This window comes from Pollicipes pollicipes, unplaced genomic scaffold (genome assembly GCF_011947565.3).
Source record: "Pollicipes pollicipes isolate AB1234 unplaced genomic scaffold, Ppol_2.1 Scaffold_6686;HRSCAF=7923_pilon_pilon_pilon, whole genome shotgun sequence".
NCBI classification, from domain to species: Eukaryota; Metazoa; Arthropoda; class Thecostraca; order Pollicipedomorpha; family Pollicipedidae; genus Pollicipes; species Pollicipes pollicipes.
The window spans coordinates 43,495,067-43,514,792 of NW_023596921.1; the positions used below are offsets into that span (position 1 = coordinate 43,495,067).

Below are 19,726 nucleotides of genomic sequence, written 5' to 3' on the forward strand. Positions count from 1 at the left end.
GTAAAACTGAAAAGTGCGAGTTTCTGGAAATTGAGCCCTTGACCTGGCATAGTCAGGTCAATTGTAAGCCTCACAAGATGGAAACTAGTACTGATCACAAGACTGAGACTAAGAAGGGATATTTTCTTCTAAGCTCTGTCTTCGTTACTCTGGCAACGTTAGTTCGGACATTTCGTTTTTAAAAGCATAACAACGTTTATACGGCATGCAGACTGTAGTGCATCTTAACGATTTGATCCCCACTTCTCTTGCGCATTCAGTATATTGGTATGAGTGCCTCAGGTAAGCACGCCTTCAAATGCAAGCAACACATTTCATTCGATTGGCACCTGAGCTTGTGACTTCATATTGCACGGCTTTACATCAGGTGACCAATGAAACGCTTGATACAGATATTCCTTCTTTTATTGCAGATGTGCATGCATCGTGAACATACCCTCGCACCTTGTTTTCGTCAGCTATGCCATTTCCTGGATAAAAGACTGACTTCGGAAATAGTTTTGAATTGCGGCTCGCTTTAAGAATTTGAAAGTCCAATACCTCGGCGCTTCCGACCTGTCCTTGTTCATCAGATCATAGTTATTTCCATACACGAACACGTCGTTTTCAGAAAACCTGCCGCAGGCATGTCACTATTCGACCGCTGAGGCTAAGCGGCCAGTTAAAAATTGATGGTCATACAAATTCTAAAGGGTGTAAGACCATACTTCTGAATTCTCTGAAGCTTGACTGAATTCGAAAAGAAAAGTCCTTTAAGATGATGCTCGCCTTTCGGACACGTATCACTCCTCACGAAATGAAATCAAATCTACATGTATTTTTAATGATGCGCGATTATACGAGCCAATAGCGTGCATTGCCCACTTACATAAACAATTATTTTACATCGATTGTAACTTGCTGACACCACATCACCGCCAAATGAAAGGTGAAAATCAGTAAATTATTTAGACCGAGATCAGGGTGTTTAAAGCGTTGGGCAACTCGGTCGCTACATGCAGCGCTATTAATACGCGCGACCGTACATCTTTTGATAAATTAACACTTGATATCACATTTTAATAAAGCATACAACTGAAGGTTCTTTGCTTCTTTATAGCTTCTTTGGCAACCACAACTGCAATCCTAGTCTCATCCGAACACTCATCAGAGCAGAGGATATTTGTGCGCCGGCAGCGGCACAAGCTTGCCGTCCACGTAGTGTTTACAGACAAGGCGGGCACAGCATTCGGGGAACTCCTTCCTCCTGTCTCCCCGAGCCTCGCGGCAGAACAGGTTGTCGGCCTGCAGCTTCTTAAAGTCCACCTGCTTTTTAACCTGCGGACACCTGCAAAAGCGAAGTGTTGATGAAGACAAGCCAACATCCAAAGCCGCTGGTTTTACGGGACGAGTATGTTGACAAACGGTAAAGTATACAGAGCTGCTTAAAGCGAATGCAGTTTTCCTCAGCGTCCAAGTGCCAATTCATGAAATGTAGATAATGGAAGTTGCAATAGAGTTCTTACTAAAACAATATCACATGTTCCTTTTGCTCCATAGGACGACCTGTGACACTGCGTGACATTTCCTGGCGAGATCAATCCGTCAGACTCACTGGAATCTGTCAATGTAGAGAACGCCCTCCTCCTTGACGCAGTGACTCTGTTTACAGCCAGAGAAGGGGGAGCTCCATACGTCGCCTATGTTGAACTCCTTGTCAATGTTGCTGTCATGACATTTGGTGTCGTCATCTGGAATATGCATATCCGACCGCGGGTTAGACTAAGATCATTGGTTGGAGGGATCGCGGGTTACATCGGAGGTTAAAATTGATCGCTCGCTGTCCTCGAAGTCAAAATATCCAACACATTCATCTTGGTAATACGGCATTTTCCATGCTGAAATGTCAAGCCAATGTTGTCTTATGGTCGTCAGTTGAGCAACAAGCGAAGTGAAGAAACAGTATCTCTCCAACCCAAATCCTTACCTCTACCAACCGGGAAGCGAAGGTACCTCGGGTACTGTGCACAGCACAGCTGCACACAAACAATCAGCGATGACCAGTAGTTTCAACATATTGCTGTCTGAAAATCTGACACTAGTCCACGCTCGTCTGTTGTCTGGTCTGGCCACGATACGCTTCTGTATGCAGTCCCCAGCGGCCGGCTCGCTATATATGCGTCACCAGACTGTGACGTCACGGTGCACAGGGCTGGCCGTAGTGTGGGAGGCCTGCGAGAAAATCTCTTCAGCAGCGATGTTTTCGACGCCGTGCATGCAGTGGTTACATTGCGGTCATTCGGGGAGAACGTCGTTGGAAGAGTGCTATTCTCGACACCTTGCCTGACGCCCGGCTTTTGGGCACCGACAAGGTGACAAGTCCGTTCCAGTGGAGCCGATACGAGATCTGTGGTAAAACCAGCCGGTCGACGATGCTGAACATGCCGGATGGACTTAGAGAGGGAGGCGAGCGGTGTAGGGTCATGATGGTACACACTGCATTAGTTTTGAGAACCATGACGTCGTGGTCAGTGCATTGCAACGTCATGGAAAAGTCACATGGTGACTGAACCTCTTCTATGATTTGCATTAAATGTAAATACGCACTTTTCAATAAGGCCTTGCGGCAAATTATGTAACACAGTCCCCATGACAATCATCTATGTCGGATGGTGATGTTTTTAGTCAGGATCTCAAGATGATAATCAATGTCTAGCAAATGTGTTCACATCAATTAGAAATGTCGGTCGCATTTGAAGACTGCATCCAGCCGCGAACGCACAATATTCGGAGAGAATATTAAATGTTCGGGGTCCCTGACACAATGGCTCCTGTGTCGGTCAGGGGCCAGCTGCGCGGGTCAGAAGGCGTCCCGCGTAAGGGAGCGGACCAAATATGATATGATGTGTCCCTATAAGGTCTCACATCAGCCAGAGATGCCACCCCGTGTCGGTAGCATGACGCCCGGAGAACACACCGCGGTGCGACAGAATGGCCCTTCAACCCTTCATCGGGAACAAAACTGCGCACCGTAGTGTTCTACTCAAGGGGGGCCATTTCACCGGAAATGAAAGGTCTCATTAGCTTCGAATGGAGTCGGTCGAAAAAAGTTCAAAACGCGACAAGCCATCCCATGCTTGCCTGGGAACGTTCATTCTTTGCAGAATCGACTGGTGAAATAAATAACATCAAAATGTTTGAGTCTGCGCGCCGGGTGCCGATAGTGTAGTGGCGCCTACGTTAACCGCAGCGCGGTGTGGGAAACTTCAGGTGCGTGATTCGATTCCTCGCGGTGCTCGCTCTTCTCGCCATGGTGAGAGGCTGGCGACGCCGTGTAGCCCCAGCAGCTGAGTGGCATCACAAAGCCCGGATGACACGCCCGTAATCTCGGGAGCAAGGAAAGCGACGGCTTGGGTTGCAGTTTTCGTAAAACCTTTTTCGTAAAAAAAATTATTCGTCCGTTTTCAACGTTGTCTTTCGTGGGGAGCCGAAATTCCACGAGCGGGTAGGCATTTTGGGTCATTGAGGAGGCATCGGTCCCCACAAGGTAGATTCCAAAATATCGCCTGATCATAGTCTGGTGAGAATTCGAAAGTGAATCGATGGCTCAAAGTACAACAGATTTTGCATGCGCCTTATTTTGCTGGATGCTTTTCAGGAGATAAGACTAGTCGTGGCATTTTAGGGGGAAGCAAATTCGGAAGCTTGAAACTGCCAAAAACCAGGTGACAAAGCCGTAGAAGTGGATAGTCCTTCTTTGAAAGCGAAGCCACAGAATGAAGGCCCTTCTGTCATATAGTTCTTGCCTGAGCACTGCTCCGGTCAGCCGTCGGTGGCAACTGCCTTGCCCGGCTGTCCTTCGAATGACTGACCGCTAACCGATGGTATGGCGGCTTTGTTGCGCATTTCTGGATCAGCATTGCCACTATCTTCCCTTTCGCCACACCGCCCCAGAAAAATCCCGCCGCGAAGCTGCCTAATTTAGGTATGAATTAGCCAAACGGATATTTAATTGCCCGTCATTCAACGTAGATGATTGATCTGTCCTTATGTGCAGGCTGGGGGTGCCAGAGCCTTCCTAAGAGGAACACAGGGTTGAAAAAGCCCCCCCCCCCACCTTATGGTGATCCCCCCACAAAAATATCCCAGGATATAGTTTGGTTGCTAGCGAGGGATACTTTTTTTCTTCGTTTCACTGTTATTTTTACGTCGTCAACCAGAACAGAAACCAGAGACTTCCGTGAAATCCATTCTGTTTACATTTTTAACACGCACCCGGGTGGCCTGCTAGATACCCTTCGGTCGGGTGGGGGTCAATTTGATCCCTCCCCCCTGAGATCTCGGTAACTAGGAGAGCTAGAAGCACTAAATTTACAGCGTGCCTTGACCTGTACGTTGACTCACTTAGTCAAAGTTTGAGGTTCCTAGGTCATGACTTTCGGGTCAAAAAAGGTCAAACAGGTTCAAATTCCAGGTTGGTTTCTTAAGTGCCCCAGAACCTAGATAAACTGCTTCTAAAGAAAAGGTCACATGTTCAGTTAATGTCAGTAACCTTGTTTTGACCTTTTGAAGGTCATGACGACCAAAATCATACAGGACTGCTCTGAATTTTGCATTTGAATAAGCGACAAAGATTACGCCAAGCAATGTTTTTCTAAAAACAAAATGTTAACCCAGGTCATTTAGGGTCAATGATATATTCCGACCTCTAACAAGTCCATGAAAGATGTATAATGGAGTTCCTGCTGTCAATAAACTCGAAATGAGCACCAGAATCTATCCCGTACAGCAGGCCCTAAGGTAATACAACAGGTAGTTTTTGACCTTGGTCTGACCCTTTTGCCTGACCTTAGGTCAACGCAACTTGCTCATTCAATATTTGTGTTGCCTAAGAAAGCATCCCAGAGATGGATGGCTTCGTCTAGCACTCAATGGTTGCATCAGATTGAACGATTACCTAGAAGTTGACTTCGCTGAAACCATGGCCTGACTTTGACCTGCCATAGGCAGCGACCCTTACAAAGTACATCTAATTTTTTATGCCAAACGATTCGCTATTCAATTGTCTAAAGCTATGCAAAACAGGGCGCGGCTGCGCCGCGCCATTCGGAAACCATCTTGAAAACCTTGGGGGGGCGAGCCGAGTTGACCCCCACCCGAGCGCGTGTTAATATCAATAAACTTCAGAATCAAGCGTTATAACGACCGCATGGAATAAATCACCGGTGTCCGTAATTACAAGGGCTTAGTAGACTCTTTCTATACCGATAGAAGTCAGAAGCTTTTCATAATGTTTTATCTGCATTCTACATGCATTGAGGACGCCGCGAAGGCAGATTGCAGAGCGATGTGTTTGATCGAAATTTGAGGATGAAACATTTTGATTGTAGATCGAGGTGGTCAACAATGTGTATTAACGTCACCAATCCATGTTTGTTTGGAAATGTGCAGCATTGAAGCAAAATGGAAGGGGTCTTTGTTTGAATACAGATCAGGGTATGAATAAGAATGCAATCTGGCCTTCTGATCCATCAAAACATAGCCAGAAGACGAAAACATTCGCTTGCTTAGATAATCTTTTCAACGAACACGACTTTAAGCTATCGAAAACACACCCTTGATACGCATTTCCCAACGTACCGCAACTTATACGTTATACCCGGGCCTGATGTGTCGCCCTGCCCGAGACTTATCCAAATCCAGTGGTAGAAAGGGGCATTCATAAAATGCTACCCTCACCGGAAAAAACAGGAGCTTTCAATGCCGATTCATACAAATGCTGGCTTGTATAATTAATACAAACATATCAGGGTGAGACACTGTAAAGCCAGCTGTCCGAACTAGCAAGCAGTTCGTTTCTCAAGTGCAAACGCTAAAAGTATCGTGAGGTCCTGCGCCTGAGAGCCGTCTCACTCGCCGGTCGGGTCGGGCCGCCCCTGCCCGCCACACGAGGGAGGGCGCCTTTTGTGCGCGGCGTGCCGCGGGGTGTGCCGTGATTCGGCCGGGGCCTCTTCCCCCTGTCTGCATACCACTGACGCCGACCCCGTTAGATCGCAGCTATTTCTGCCGTGCGAGAGCGGCTTTGCTAGTAGTTTCATTCATGCCAGTTTGGAGACGCCCTGAAAAACGCACTCGATTTCTGGGCGTTGACTAAGATAGTGGCATGATAATGCTGCAGCGTCATAAATTCAGGTATGACACTAAAACAATACAGTTATACAAAAATATGGCACTTATATGGCAACTAAGACTCCAGCTGTTGGAAAGGCACATGTTCGGAACAAAAGAGCGCAGAAAGATCTATGCGAAATAGAACAGCACCTTCCTCAAAGCAAATGCAAGACATGACCAGCCGTACGCAATGTGTGAATACCTGGCTCCATGAAGCCAACTTAATTTCCGAGGTCCAAACTCAAACAAGACTGCAAAGTACACCCATTGCCGCAAGTTGCATGCATCTCGCAGCGTATCCCGGAACATGCACTCAAGGTGCATGCCACTTGAGCAGGCTGTTGGCAGTCTGCAAAGTATTCTGATGCGGTCTACTCAGTTACAAGCATTCCGCGGGCACGGCCAGCGACATCACGCCCACCCCCAAGGTTCGGCGGCTTTTGCCAAAGGACCAGTTCTCACAATGGTGACCAGTACCCCTCTTGAAGCTCGCGGCGATTACCCAGCGGGGTGGCGGGGGGAGCGGCGGCGGTCGCCAGGCGCCGCCACCGCAAAGATGTGTGCGTATGGAGAAGGTGTCTTCTGACTCTAAACACAACTATTTAGCATACCGTCGAAAGCCCATCCTACCAGTACCGACCTCAAAGCGATCTAAAGTCCACTTCGGAGCGCTTTCAACACTTTTCCACAAACAAGCTTAACAATACTGAAATTTCGGTATTGCAAGCAATTCGGTACTGCCAGACGGGCGTGCATTCACACTTCGGAGGCGTTAGGCTAGCACTTACAAACACACACGCACACACACACACACACGCACACACAACCAACACACACACACACACACACACACACACACACACACACACACACACACACACCACCAATAGTTTGTGGGCGTTACCGGTTCTGAGTAATGCTTATACAACAGCCCGTGTGCAGTAACTCAGTCTAACCCTGCACACCGGGCAGCTCACTGTCATCCTGTGTAACCCCGTACACCGGGCAGCTCGCTCTCACTCTATACACCTGGCAGCTCAATCTCATCCTGTAAATCGGGCGGCTCACTTTAACCCTGTACACCGGGCAGCTCACTCTCATGCTGCACACCGGGCAGCTCACTCTCATCCTGCACATAGGGCAGCGCACTCTCACCCTATACATTGGCAGCTCACGCTCAACCTGCACCCCGGGCAGCTGTGGGATAAAGAGAAGAAACAACTATTTGAGTCATCGGAGCGGACATCATTACATACATCATGATAATGATGTGGGCTTCGGGGCTGTGCCGACTACAGTGGTCATATGGTGCCCATGGTTCCGACATAGGACATAACTACGACGATACTCCGACTAAAACCATAGACATATAACAGACATGAGGAATATAGCCGTTACCAGCTTTCATGCCGTTATGCCATCCCTCCTCTGGGGATGGTGGAACCCGCAAAGCTGGGGAGAAAAAGTTCTGAAATCATTAATTGGAGGACCATACAATACAAATCATTGCACTCCACGCGTTTTGCGCTCTTTTTCAAATGCTGTTTTCATCAAATCATTTTCGTTTTTCAACACCAAATCATTCTCAACTGTTTTTTGAGTGCACGAACGCTTGCCCACACATGTGATTACACTGACTAAAGGAGCTAATCTTTGCTAATGCTCGCGACTTTTCTCGAAGCAGCAACCAAGTCACAGGTGTAAATTCGACTGCATGGGGTAGGTTCCGAATAGCAGCATTATCTCACATTGCCACCCCACCTACGACAAGAGACTGACCACTGCGAACCCGTGTTGTCCCTGAGCATGACAGCACAAAAAAACAGCGCTGCTCACGCCATCAGCTACAACGAACCGGTGAAATCTCACCCACAGGACCACTACGTCACGAGTTGGCGCCGTAATTGAGCTACGTCGCCGACCGGAATGCGCTTATGTCCCCCAAATACGACGAGGATGGGAATAATACACGACTACAAATCGCACTGAGCGGATGCAGATGGACATGGCAGTGAATGTCACCACCAGGTGGGCTCATTCCCATTACTGGCTTGAAGACATAGCAGTGTGGAAATTGCGTTCTTTAGAAACATTCCAAAGGATCAAAAGTTCCCTATAGCAAACATGTACAGGGAATCGTGCTAGCGGGGAGCTTGCCAGTGAAACTGGCCTCTCGAGCACCGGAGATGCACATATACGGCGCCGCCGTATGAAAGACCCTATCGACTGATGACTCTTAACGGCGTGACTGCTGCAGATCAGTTCCCGAAGCACCAATGACGTCATCCTACTCTGGACCTGCTGCGAGGGTGCTCAACGTCGATCGGCACCACTGCCAACACGTGTTGTAAAGGAGCACGATTTCTTGTGAATCCTGACCATAACCTTGCATTCGACTCTTTGGGTCACTTCATAATTCTACTGGCGCGCTGATTTACAACGTAACTAGCATTGAGTCAACTGATCCCTTCTTCATGCGGGTCTCAGGAACAAGAAGGGAAACTTCCTTAGAAGCTGTACTGTCTGAATTTGAAATCATTTCTCCGCGAACTGTGCGACCAGGCACGGTTTCCTGCAACATTATATGTTCGACAAAAATACCACCTTCCCCATCAGATTAACGTGTGACTAATTTTCAACTTGCAAAAAAGTGCTGGAGAAAGGCGTCGGGACTACTAAAATGGATAATCCTGCATTTCATTTCGTTCGACAGGCAGGAGCGTATGAAGACTTTATCATCCTTATTCTGCTACAACATCGCCTTCTCGTGCCAGCTGACCTTTCTACGTCCGCCCAACGCCCCAACGAGCCCGCCCCGGGCTCGTGCCAGTGCGTCTGTGTTACGAGGCCGACTTTTTTGTCTCATACTTTCACGAGTACGTTCCAACGCGTCTTCCTCATCTTGTAGTACAGCATCGTCAAAAATACTGACCTCAGCATACAGAGCATGACACGACCGGATTGGAGCCGGATCTCTCGAGCCGGGCTACGATTGGCGTTTCCATGGCAATGCAATGAATCCGGGCTACTGCAGGAACTGGCGAGCCTCGGTTATCTTGAAAGTGACGTCAGTTATGGCGCATGTGTGATTTTCTCACCCGGAGGCTGCCCTTGTTTCTACCGCCAGGCTTCACGCTTAAGTAGCGATATAATTAATAAGCGAATGTGGAAAGTACTGCCCTCACATATATTCATGCTTTACCATTGGGGCATCGAGAAAGCCAATTATCTGTGACAAATAGCCACGATGGTCACCCCCCCCCCCCCTCCCTTCGCGCTCAGGTCTGTGCTATACAACACATAGCGAACCCTCGCCATGGAAGGTTTCTTTTAAGGGGGGATAACATCACTGTTCCATCCATTCCCAACGGTATTGTTGCAGTAATACAATGGTTGTGGTTGAAATACAAAGGTTATTACGCGATTCGCCTGACAAATGTAAATAATGATAACATTTTTGACAAGTCACGCTTTTTTGCCGACATTGAAAGGCAGAATGTTTTCAGTGAACTTTACTGATGATCTCAGATTACGTTTTTGGACCCGATGATAGACAACTGCGCCCATGGTAATGTCACGTCCTATGAACACATGCAAAACGCGTTAGACGCGCTAGGGAGGTTTTCAAAGTACGTACATGGTGTATAAGGTCAAAGTTTTTACATGTTCAAATCATTTTGACAACCAAGCTTACGACCCAGGGGTGTGGTTTCCGAAATGATTGAGAGCGGGGATGGGGCTGAACGATGATGAATTACCCAACCTGTCCCCAAATGATGCCAACAAGTAGGTTTGTCCCCAGATTTTGCCCACTTTCTCCCAAAGTTTGGAGGGGTTTCAGCCCCACCCCAACTCATAATTTGTCAGGCCAGTATGCCACGTACTTGCCGTCAGGTCGTGGCTGCAAGATTGTGCAAAGCAATCAATTGCCCCCAGAAACCAGGGGCTGGTGTTATGAAAACAAGTAATCGGATCCAGAACCAGAGACTGGTGTTATGAAAAAAAACAGGCCGGCCGGAACCACGGAACCAGGGTCTCGTCTTCATGAAGGGGAAGTGGGAGCCAAGAACCAAAATTGAAAATCAGCTATACGTCTGCTGGAGATTTTAACGATATTGGGGGCGGCCTGGAAATAGGAATGGTGTATCGCAACTGGGGCCACACAGTTTCGCCTCTGTTGCCGGCTTGATCACATGCCGCTATCGTGACTTGAACCACGGGCTGGGAGTTTCAACACGGACGGCTCCACCTCCATCCATCTTGGTGCGATCTAACTGGCTCAGAAGAGTCAGTTAGGGATGGCTTCTGGTGCCCTCACAAACTGCATGATCATTGTTGGTGACTTTGAGAACATGTCCAACATTTGCATAGGCCGTGCTACGGACCACCAACAACGCACAGTTTCGCCGCCTGATAAACTGCTTCTGGAGAAGGCAGCCCAGGTTAGGCCGGCGGATTGCTCGCAACCCGGTGACAACTCGACTGCACATCCCGCTTAGGTGGCTGAACCAGGCGAAGGTGGACGCTGCAGCATGGCGGCGGCGAACTAGCAAGTTGGTCGCCATCATCAGTTTCACACGCGACATCGTCGCGGAGCTTGAAGTAGGCGGAAACATTGCGGAGCTTGTGCCTGAGTGTGCAGGTGAAGCAAGGCGCCATGGACGGGACGGAGGCTTCAACAGTGCAAGATTATGGGTGGTGGAAGTATTACGTCTGTGATATCGCGGAGTCAAAACAGAGCCAAGCAGCAGGGGCGGGGGGGGGGGGGGGCATGGACGGAGGTGGAACCTGAGTGGGGGCGAGACTGAAGGCTCCCCGTCCCCCTGAGTAGGGAACTACGCCCTTGGGAAAGCTCACAGATTGAGTAAGCGTGGATAGCCACTGAAAATCGTTTCACACGTGCATGTGCTTCGTTTCACCGCATGTCCTTGACTTTCTAGGCAATCAGAAATCGCTCTTGGTGAGCGTCTCGCACGACGCAAACGTTTTGAACTGTGGCCGTAATCAAAGTTGGCAAAGATCTGATCTAGGGATGACAAAATCATTTGCATTTTAAATGGGTATCTTCGTATACCCGAAGTTTGTCAAAACTGCCAGAGAGCATGCTGCTAACCGCTGAAAATCCATGCTTCCCCAAAAGTCTTGAAGTTAGCTGGCATTGGGTAATCTTGTTCACGCGACAAAAAGTAGTGATTCCATAATCTCTGAAATCGGATTTTTCAACCAAAGCCCAAATTCAATTCAAAATATAATCTGGGAAATACTGTTTAGGGGGTAAAAAACATTTCCATGGCCGTTGAAATCTGGATTCGAAAGGAAAGCCAGATTTCACGACGCCATGGAAACTAGTTCTAAAGCCTCAATCACAAAGTTCACAATCGCCAAGCGGATCTTAACAACGTTTCGATCCAGCTATCCGGGTGACCCGTGAGCTACGTGCGCCAGTAATCGATCCGGAAATGGCCAATATGTCCTGTTTGGGGACCTCTTCAGTAAAGCAGCGCGTTATGTTCTGAATATCGCGTCAATGGTACGGTATTTTACTACGGCAAGAATACTACTTTTTAAGCGCGCTGCCAGATCTTTTGACGTGATGGGATAGTCTCATACTGTTTATACGTACATGCGCTCATGTGTTTTTTATCCCTCATCACTTTTGGTTGCATTTTTTGTCACACTGTTTTATCTCTCAGACTAATGGCACGTAATAGCCACGTATGCGTGTGGATTGTCGGCTGATGTTGAATACAAATACAGATGGTTGGACATATAGCCCATTTGATGGGACCGCAACCAATATCCACCCAAATTGTATGCGTTCTTGTAGCTCTGTTGTGCCAGTGACGAAGCATGTAAAACATTGCAAGTTCATCTAGTTCAACGACTGAAAGAACATAAAACTGCTGGGCCCAGAGCCAGACAATTTTTAAGCCATGATATATATTCTCATGCGCAAGCGCTGAGCATGAAGCATTTCGTGTGTCAAACTCAAGACAGAGAGGGATATTTCCGGTGTGAAGATAAAGTATGTTCTATGGGCTCTTAGCGCAGCTACCCACACCTGTTTACATCTCGTTTGCATGCACAATGTTGATAACACCCGCTGGTTAAAGACGCCGCGGGCGTATCGCTGGCTAAAGTCTTGACGATATCGTCGCCCCTCATTGCTATTGGTTGCCCAGCTGACTAGATATTTCCTGTGACGATTAAGATTATATCGCTATCATTAGCTAAAGCGGCTTAACAGCCAGCTGGTGTTCTGCTCTGCTTAACGGCTACTCCGAACATTCTATTCGTGACATTGTGTTGCCCTTATAATCACTGTCTCCAAGGAAGAAGCCTTTCTAGACCGACGACGGACAGGGCTCCCTGGCGGTCCGATGAGATGAGGCTTGACTCCCATATGAATCTTTCTGGCGGTGGGGGGGGGGGGGGGGGGTGGGGGGGGGGGGGGCGGGGGGGCCACAAACCGTGCGGTGTATCGCAATGGCGCTCTGGGAAGGGCCTGGCTCTGTACTCAGACCCCGCGGCCATTGGCTCCCTCAGTGCGTCTCCCCTCCCGTCGGCCGCCGCCTGCAGTGGACTCCCGTCCTCGGTTTGTTCCCAGCAGCCAGCCAACGAGTCATTAAGGGCGCCTATGGCCGAACTTTGGCATGTGGCACCCCTACCTTTTCCGAAGTCACCGCCACTACACAGTATGTAGGCAATCGATGCAGATGACTTTCTAAACCGACGATGTAATCCCCAAATGCTTGCCTTTCGATCACAGTCTAAATGCAGCTCAGTGCATGCTTATTTTCAATAAATGCATCACCGTAAGGGGGGAGGTAACTCCCGTGGATGTCCGTGCCAAGCCGGAACCTACCTAGCTACATTTTCGGCGAGCTACATTTTTGGCGAATCCGCTATCTACATTTCCTTGCAAAGACCAGAGACGAGCTTGCTTGATAGGTTTTGGTACACGTTGTATTGCAAGATGTGTCGTTGGGAATCACCTGAGGTGAAAACATGGCGCATCGTCAAGCATCTGACAATACAGCCTTGGCTTCCCCGACACCCCACTGCACAACCGCACTTATCATATGCAATTTGATCGGCACGTTCACCGAGATAGCTTGATTATTCTAATTCGGAATATTCATGTTTGCACAAGGACTGTTTTTACTCGGCTACAATCAGCTGTGAGTCGCAGTTATTGCCTGGTTGGTGTGTACCCCGCTGATGTTGTTCGCCAGATGGTGCGGAAAATTTGATTCCAGTCCACCCGCGACTCCAATCTCGATCGCTGGAATGCCGGCCCAGTTTGCTAACCACTGCACCTCAGGTGCCCAAATGAATCGCCTTCTTAACTGCCTTGATGGTTCCTATTGCTAAATGGTAAGTATGTTATGGGAACTCTCATGCCTGGGAATCATTCCCTTTGACACAACTGGCGGCATTCCAGAGATCCGGCCGTAGTCCCAGTGGGAAAGACCTAAATTATTCGCACTAGCTGCCGAAACAATATAGGGGCCATGCAATTGGGCTCATCAAAGATGGAGAAGTTGAACAAAATCAGCTTCACGCAATTATGGATATTTGACTCATGATAGTTGATGAGTTAGGGACAATTATTTAAGGACAGGCTTAGTTGAAAGCAAATAATCGAAACTTCAGCAAAGTTGATGGCCAACACGATTACGACGATCGTGATGGGTGCACTGTGCAAAACGTGTCTCTCTAAAACGTGCTAAATCCCAAAAGTGTGCACGGACGCTTAGAAAGCTTTGGGCGCACATTTGTATCAATTTTGTCATCGATACCAGTTCTTCCATTTCGACATATTCTTGAGTGATTCCAGAATAATGACATAGAGCTTGTGTGAGATGGTTCTACGTTGAGCAAACTGAAATGGATTGCATACTTTGCTTCAAAAAATGGTCTGGGATCCAGAAATGTCATTACGGTACGACTGACTGCACCACCAAAAACTACCTCAAATAGACATAGTTTAGCAGACTGATGCGATGAGGCAGAGCCAGCGCGGTAGCCCACACCTTCTTGCCAAAGCAGGCGCTTAACATTCACCCTGATAGGGAGAAGTGGGAGTTCGACGCTACCCCTAAGGTTTTTTGGGATACATCTCCGGCATGCCATCCAATCACGCCAAAATGTTCAGTATTCTGTGAGTCATCCCTTGCACGTTTTTCGACACAAAAAACAGGTTACTAGCCTTCTGGTTTCGGACCAGCGGCGGCTGTCGAGGAACACTGCACAGCAATCTACGACCGGGCGGCGGGGTGCAACTGACGATGCCGCGGAACGCGCGCGGCGGGTAGACATAGTTACATTCGCAGTTACGGAGTCTTATATCATAAATCTAAGCTCAAAACACATGCAACATATACACAATTGCACTCGGAATTCAGCATGAAATAGGCCAGTTTAGGTTTCGCGTCGCCAAAATGTGAGATAATCGTATGAATAATGTTGTAAAACTGAAAAGTGCGAGTTTCTGGAAAGTTGAAGCCCTTGACCTGGCATAGTCAGGTCAATTGTAAGCCTCACAAGATGGAAACTAGTACTATCACAAAGACTGAGACTAAGAAGGGATATTTTCTTCTAAGCTCTGTCTTCGTTAACTCTGGCAACGTTAGTTCGGACATTTCGTTTTTAAAGCAGAACAACGTTTATACGGCATGCAGACTTAGTGCATCTTAACGATTTGATCCCCCACTTTCTTGCGCATTCAGTATATTGTATGAGTGCCTCAGGTAAGCACGCCTTCAAATGCAAGCAACACATTTCATTCGTCTGGCACCTGAGCTTGTGACTTCATATTGCACGCTTTACATCAGGTGACCATGAAAACGCTTGATACAGATATTCCTTACCTTTTATTGCAGATGTGCTGCTCGTGACATACCCTCGCACCTTGTTTTTCGTCAGCTATGCCATTTCCTGGATAAAAGACTGACTTTCGGAAATAGTTTGAATGCGGCTCGCTTTAAGAATTTGAAAGTCCAATACCTCGTGGCTTCCGACTGTCCTTGTTCATCAGATCATAGTTATTTCCATACACAAACACGTCCGTTTTCAGAAAAAACCTGCCGCAGGCATGTCACTATTCGACCGCTGAGGCTAACGGCCAGTTAAAAATTGATGTCATACAAATTCTAAAGGGTGTAAGACCATACTTCTGAATTCTCTGAAGCTTGACTGAATTCGAAAAGAAAAGTACTTTAAGATGATGCTCGCCTTTCGGACACGTATCACTCCTCACGAAATGAAATCAAATCTACATGTATTTTTAATGATGCGCGATTATATGAGCCAATAGCGGCATTGCCCACTTACATAAACAATTATTTTACATTGATTGTAACTTGCTGACACCACATCCACCGCCAATGAAAGGTGAAAATCAGTAAATTATTTAGACACGAGATCAGGGTGTTTAAAGCGTTGGGCAACTCGGTCGCTACATGCAGCGCTATTAATACGCGCGAACCGTACATCGTTTGATAAATTAACACTTTGATATCACATTTTAATAAAGCATACAACTGAAGCTTCTTTGCTTCTTAATAGCTTCTTTGGCAACCACAACTGCAATCCTAGTCTCATCCGAACACTCATCAGAGCAGAGGATATTTTGTTGCGCCGGCAGCGGCACAAGCTTGCCGTCCACGTAGTGTTTACAGACAAGGCGGGCACAAGCATTCGGGGAACTCCTTCCTCCTGTCTCCCGAGCCTCGCGGCAGAACAGGTTGTCGGCCTGCAGCTTCTTAAAGTCCACCTGCTTTTTAACCTGCGGACACCTGCAAAGCGAAGTGTTGATGAGACAAGCCAACATCCAAAAGCCGCTGGTTTTACGGGGACGAGTATGTTGACAAACGGTAAAGTATACAGAGCTGCTTAAAGCGAATGCAGTTTTCCTCAGCGTCCAAATGCCAATTCATGAAATGTAGATAATGGAAGTTGCAATAGCATTCTTACTAAAACAATATCACATGTTCCTTTTGCTCCATAGGACGACCTGTGACACTGCGTGACATTTCCTGGCGAGATCAAGCCGTCAGACTCACTGGAATCTGTCAATGTAGAGAACGCCCTCCTCCTTGACGCAGTGACTCTGTTTACAGCCAGAGAATGGGGAGCTCCATACGTCCCCTATGTTGAACTCCTCGTCAATGTTGCTGTCATGACATTTGGTGTCGTCATCTGGAATATGCATATCGACAGCGGGTTAGCTAAGATCATTGGTTGGAGCGGATCGCGGGTTATATCGGAGGTTAAAATTGATCGCTCGCTGTCCTCGAAGTCAAAATATCCAACACATTCATCTTGGTAATACGGCATTTTCCCTGCTGAAAATGTCAAGCCAATGTTAGCTTATGCTCGTCAGTTGAGCAACAAGCGAAGTGAAGAAACAGTATCTCTCCAACCCAAATCTTACCTCTACCAACCGGGAAGCGAAGGTACCTCGGGTACTGTGCACAGCACAGCTGCACACAAACAACAGCGATGACCAGCAGTTTCCACATATTGCTGTCTGAAAATCTGACGCTAGTCCACTCTCGTCTGCTGTTTGACCTGGCCACCAAACGCCTCTGTATGCAGCCTCCAGCGGCCGGCTCGCTATATATGCAGCACCGGATCGTGACGTCACGTTGCATAGGGCTGGCCGTAGTGTGGGAGGCCTGCGAGAAAATCTCTTCAGCAGCGATGTTTTCGACGCCGTGCATGCAGTGGTTACATTGCGGTCATTCGGGAGAACGTCGTTGGAAGAGTGCTATTCTCGACACCTTGCCTGACGCCCGGCTTTCGGGCACCGACAAGGTGACAAGTCCATTCCAGTGGAACCGATACGAGATCTGTGGTAAAACCAGCCGGTCGACGATGCTGAACATGCCGGATCGGCTTAGAGAGGTAAGCGAGCGGTGTAGGTCATGATGGTACACACTGCATTAGTTTTGAGAACCATGACCGTCGTGGTCAGTGCATTGCAACGTCATGGAAAAGTCACATGGTGACTTAACCTCTTCTATGATTTGCATTAAATGTAAATACGCACTTCTCAATAAGGCCTTGCGGCAAAAACATGTAGCACAGTCCCCATGACAATCATTTGTTGTGGATGGTGATGTTTTTAGTCAGGGTCTCAAGATGATAATCAATGTCTAGCAAATGTGTTCACATCAATGAGAAATGTCGGCCGGATTTGAAGACTGCATCCAGCCGCGAACGCATAATATTCGGAGAGAATATTAAATGTTCGGGGTCCCTGACACAATGGCTCCTGTGTCGGTCAGGGGCCAGCTGCGCGGGTCAGAAGGCGTCCCGCGTCAGGGAGCGGACCAATATGATATGTTGTGTCACTTTAAGGTCTCACATGGGCCATGGATGCCGCCCCGTGTCGCCAGCATAACGGTCGGATGACACACCGCGGTGCGACATAATGGCCCTTCAACCCTTCACCGGGAACAAAACTGCGCACCGTAGTGTTCTACTCAAGGGGGCCATTTCACCGGAAATGAAAGGTCTCATTAGCGTTGAATGGAGTCGGTCGAAATAAGTTCAAAACGTGACAAGCCATCCCATGCTTGCCTGGGAACGTTCATTCTTTGCAGAATCGACTGGTGAAATAAACAATATCAAAAGGTTTGAGTCTGCGCGCCGGGCGCCGATAGTGTAGCGGCGCCTACGTTAACCGCAGCGCGTCTGGGAAACTTCAGGTGCGTGGTTCGATTTCTCGCGGTGCTCGCCCTTCTCGCCATGGTGAGAGGCTGGCGACGCCGTTTAGCCCAAACAGCTGAGTGCATCACAAAGCCCGGATGACACGCCCGTGATCTCGGGGAGCAAGGAAAGCGACGGCCTGGGTTGCAGTTTTCGTAAGACCTTTTTTCGCAAAAAATTATTCGTCCATTTCAACGTTGTCTTTCCTGGGGAGCCGAAATTCCACGAGCGGGTAGGCATTTTGGGTCATTGAGGAGACATCTGTCTCCCCAAGGTAGATTCCAAAATATGGCCTGAGCATAGTCTGGTGAGAATTTTGAAAGTGAATCGATGGCTCACAGTACAACAGACTTTGCAGGCGCCTTTATTTTGCTGGGTGCTTTTCAGGAGATAAGATTTGTCGTGGCATTTTAGGCGGAAACAAATTCGGAAGCTTGAAACTGCCAAAAACCGTGTGACAAAAGCCATAGAAGTGGAGCTTCTTCTCTGGAAACCAAGCCACAGAATTAAGGCCCTTCTGTCATATATTTATTGTCTGAGCCCTGCTCCCGTCAGCCGTCGGTGGCCACTGTCCTGGCCCGGCTGTCTGCGAATGACTGACCGCTAACCGATGGTATGGCTGCTTTGTTGCACATTTCTGGATCAGCATTGCTACTATCTTCCCTTACATCACACCACCCCAGAAAAATCCAGCTGGGAAGCTGCCTACTTTAGGTATGAATTGGCCAAACGGACATTTAATTGCCCGTCATTCAACATAGATGACTTGATCGGTTTTTGTGTGCAGGCTGGGGGTAGCCAGAGCCTTGCTAAGAGGAACACAGGGTTGACCAAAGCCCCCTTTATGGTGATCCCCCACCCCCGTAAACATATCCCCGAACATAGTCTGCTTGCTAGCGAGGGGTACGGTTTTCTTCGTCTCAATGTTATTTTTACGTTGTCACCAGAACAGAAACCAGAGGCTACTGTGAAATCCATTCTATTTATATTTTTAACACGCACCCGGGCAGCCTGCTAGATACCCTTCGCTCGGGTTTGATCCCTCCCCCTGATATCTTGGTAACTAAGAGAGCTGGAAGCACTAAATTCACAAGGTGTGTTGACCTGTACGTTAACTCACTTAGTCAAAGTTTGAGATTCCTAGGTCATGACTTTCGGGGCAAATAAGGTCAAACAAGATCAAATTCCAGGTTGGTTTCTTAAGTGCCCCCAGAACATAGATAACTCTTTCTAAGGAAAAGGTTGCATGTTCAGTTAACGTCAGTAACCTTGTTTGACCTTTTGAAGGTCATGACGACCAAAATCATACAAGACTGCTCTGAGTTTTGCATTTGAATAAGAGACAAAGATTACGCTAAGCAGTGTTTTTCTAAAAACAAAATGTTGACGCAGGTCATTTTAGGTCAATGGTATATTATGACCTCTAATAAGTTCATGGAAGATGCATAATGCGATTCCTGCTGTCAATAAATTCGAATTGAGCACCAGAATCTATCCCGTACAGCAAGCCCTAAGATAATAAAACAGATCGTTTTTGACCTTGGTCTGACCCTTTTACCTGACCTTACGTCAACGTAACTTGCTCATTCAATATTTGCGTTGCCTAAGAAAGCGTCTCAGAGATGTATGGCTTTGTCTAACACTCAATGGTTGCATCAGATTGAACGATTCCCTACAAGTTGACTTCGCTGAGACCATGGCCTGACTTTAACCTGCCATAGGCCATCGACCTTACAAAGTACATCTAAATTTTTGATACCAAACGATTCGCTATTCATTTGTGTAAAGCTGTGCAAAACAGGGCGCGGCTGCGCCGCGCCGTTCGGAAACCATTCTTGAAAAACCTTTGGGGGCGAGC

General features: G+C 47.8%; 1 protein-coding gene across 2 annotated transcripts; it reads right to left on the reverse strand.

Annotated features, from left to right (window-relative positions):
- Positions 1-968: 968 nt before the first annotated feature.
- LOC119108605 (uncharacterized) lies at positions 969-16,711 on the reverse strand. 2 transcript variants are annotated; one of them, XR_005095317.1, is made up of 3 exons: positions 1,967-2,029; positions 1,595-1,730; positions 969-1,327 (listed from the first exon to the last, which is right to left on the reverse strand). XR_005095317.1 is itself a non-coding variant. In XM_037232202.1 (3 exons), exons 1-3 carry the CDS (start codon positions 16,674-16,676, stop codon positions 1,147-1,149), a joined length of 405 nt encoding a protein of 134 aa, XP_037088097.1. In that variant the 5' UTR covers positions 16,677-16,711; the 3' UTR covers positions 969-1,146. The 2 variants fall into 2 exon arrangements, 1 of the variants encoding a protein (XP_037088097.1); XM_037232202.1 differs by lacking the exon at positions 1,967-2,029 and adding an exon at positions 16,589-16,711.
- Between the last annotated feature and the right edge of the window lie 3,015 nt (positions 16,712-19,726).

Coding starts and splice junctions, on each gene's coding strand:
- LOC119108605 (XM_037232202.1), bottom strand. CDS start 16,676: ATGTGGAAACTGCTGGTCATCGCTGTTGTTTGTGTGCAGCTGTGCTGT. Junction 1,731..16,588: donor TCGCTTCCCGGTTGGTAGAG/GTAAGATTTGGG, acceptor TGCATATTCCAG/ATGACGACACCAAATGTCAT. Junction 1,328..1,594: donor CTCTACATTGACAGATTCCA/GTGAGTCTGACG, acceptor TCGCTTTTGCAG/GTGTCCGCAGGTTAAAAAGC.